The sequence below is a fragment of the Parus major genome, unplaced genomic scaffold, assembly GCF_001522545.3.
Source record: "Parus major isolate Abel unplaced genomic scaffold, Parus_major1.1 Scaffold667, whole genome shotgun sequence".
Lineage (NCBI taxonomy): Eukaryota > Metazoa > Chordata > Aves > Passeriformes > Paridae > Parus > Parus major.
The window spans coordinates 4,137-5,262 of record NW_015379551.1 but is presented as its reverse complement, the minus strand read 5'-3'; the positions used below and the strand labels follow the sequence as shown (position 1 = coordinate 5,262).

At 44.7% G+C, this 1,126-nt stretch overlaps 1 protein-coding gene across 2 annotated transcripts in view; it reads right to left on the bottom strand.

The window, feature by feature from the left end:
* The window catches only part of LOC107199411 (L-gulonolactone oxidase-like), an 11,032-nt gene that overhangs the window by 5,776 nt on the left and 4,130 nt on the right, over positions 1 to 1,126 (bottom strand). For both annotated transcript variants that reach the window (XM_015616742.1, XM_019005537.1), the window contains exon 2: positions 1,000 to 1,094. In XM_015616742.1, coding sequence (XP_015472228.1) covers positions 1,000 to 1,094 — 95 coding nt within the window. The remainder of the gene's footprint in view (positions 1 to 999; positions 1,095 to 1,126) is intronic.

The window sequence follows — 1,126 nt, the reverse complement described above, 5'->3', positions numbered from 1 at the left end:
CATTCCCAATCCCATTCCCGCTCCCATTCCCATTGTTCCCATTCTTCCCCTTATTCCCATTATTCCTGCTGTCATTCCCGGTTATTCCCATTGTTACTCCCACTCCCATTCCCGTTGTTGTTCCCATTATTCCCATTGTTATTCCCATTGTTATTCCCATTGTTATTCCCATTGCTGTTATTCCCATTCCCGCTGTTATTCCCAGTTATTCCCGTTGTTATTTCCGTTGTTATTCCCATTCTTATTCCCATTGTTATTCCCATTCCCGCTGCCGTTATTCCCGGTTATTCCTGTTATTCCCACTCCCATTCCCATTGTTATTCCCATTGTTATTCCCATTGTTATTCCCGTTGTTATTCCCATTGCTGTTATTCCCATTCCCGCTGTTATTCCCAGTTATTCCCGTTGTTATTCCTGTTATTCCCATTGTTATTCCCATTGTTGTTATTCCTGTTCTCATTATTCCCGCTGTTCCCGTTATTCCCGCTGTTGTTATTCCCATTCCTGCTGTTCCTGTTATTCCCGTTGTTATTCCCGTTGTTATTCCCGTTGTTATTCCCCCTGTTATTCCCGTTGTTATTCCCCCTGTTGCTATTCCCGCTGTTGTTATTCCCGCTGTTATTCCCGTTGTTATTCCCATTGTTATCCCCATTGTTATTCTGACTGTTCCCATTATTCCTGCTGTTATTCCCGTTGTTATTCCGGCTGTTCCCGTTGTTATTCCCGTTGTTATTCCGGCTGTTCCCGTTGTTATTCCCGTTGTTATTCCCGTTGTTATTCCCATTGTTATTCCCATTGTTATTCCGGCTGTTATTCCCGTTATTCCGGCTGTTATTCCCGTTGTTATTCCCGTTGTTATTCCCGCTGTTATTCCCATTGTTATTCCGGCTGTTATTCCCGTTGTTATTCCCGTTGTTATTCCCATTGTTATTCCCGCTGTTATTCCCGTTGTTATTCCCGTTGTTATTCCCGTTGTTATTCCGGCTGTTTGTCTCTCACTTGGCCAGGGCCATCCCGTGTTTGTCCAGCTCCAGGTTCAGCTCCGAGAGCAGAATTCCGGCTTCCACCTTCACCTGCAGCTTCTCCTTGTCCACCTGCAACAGACAATTCCCAAAAAATACCGCAA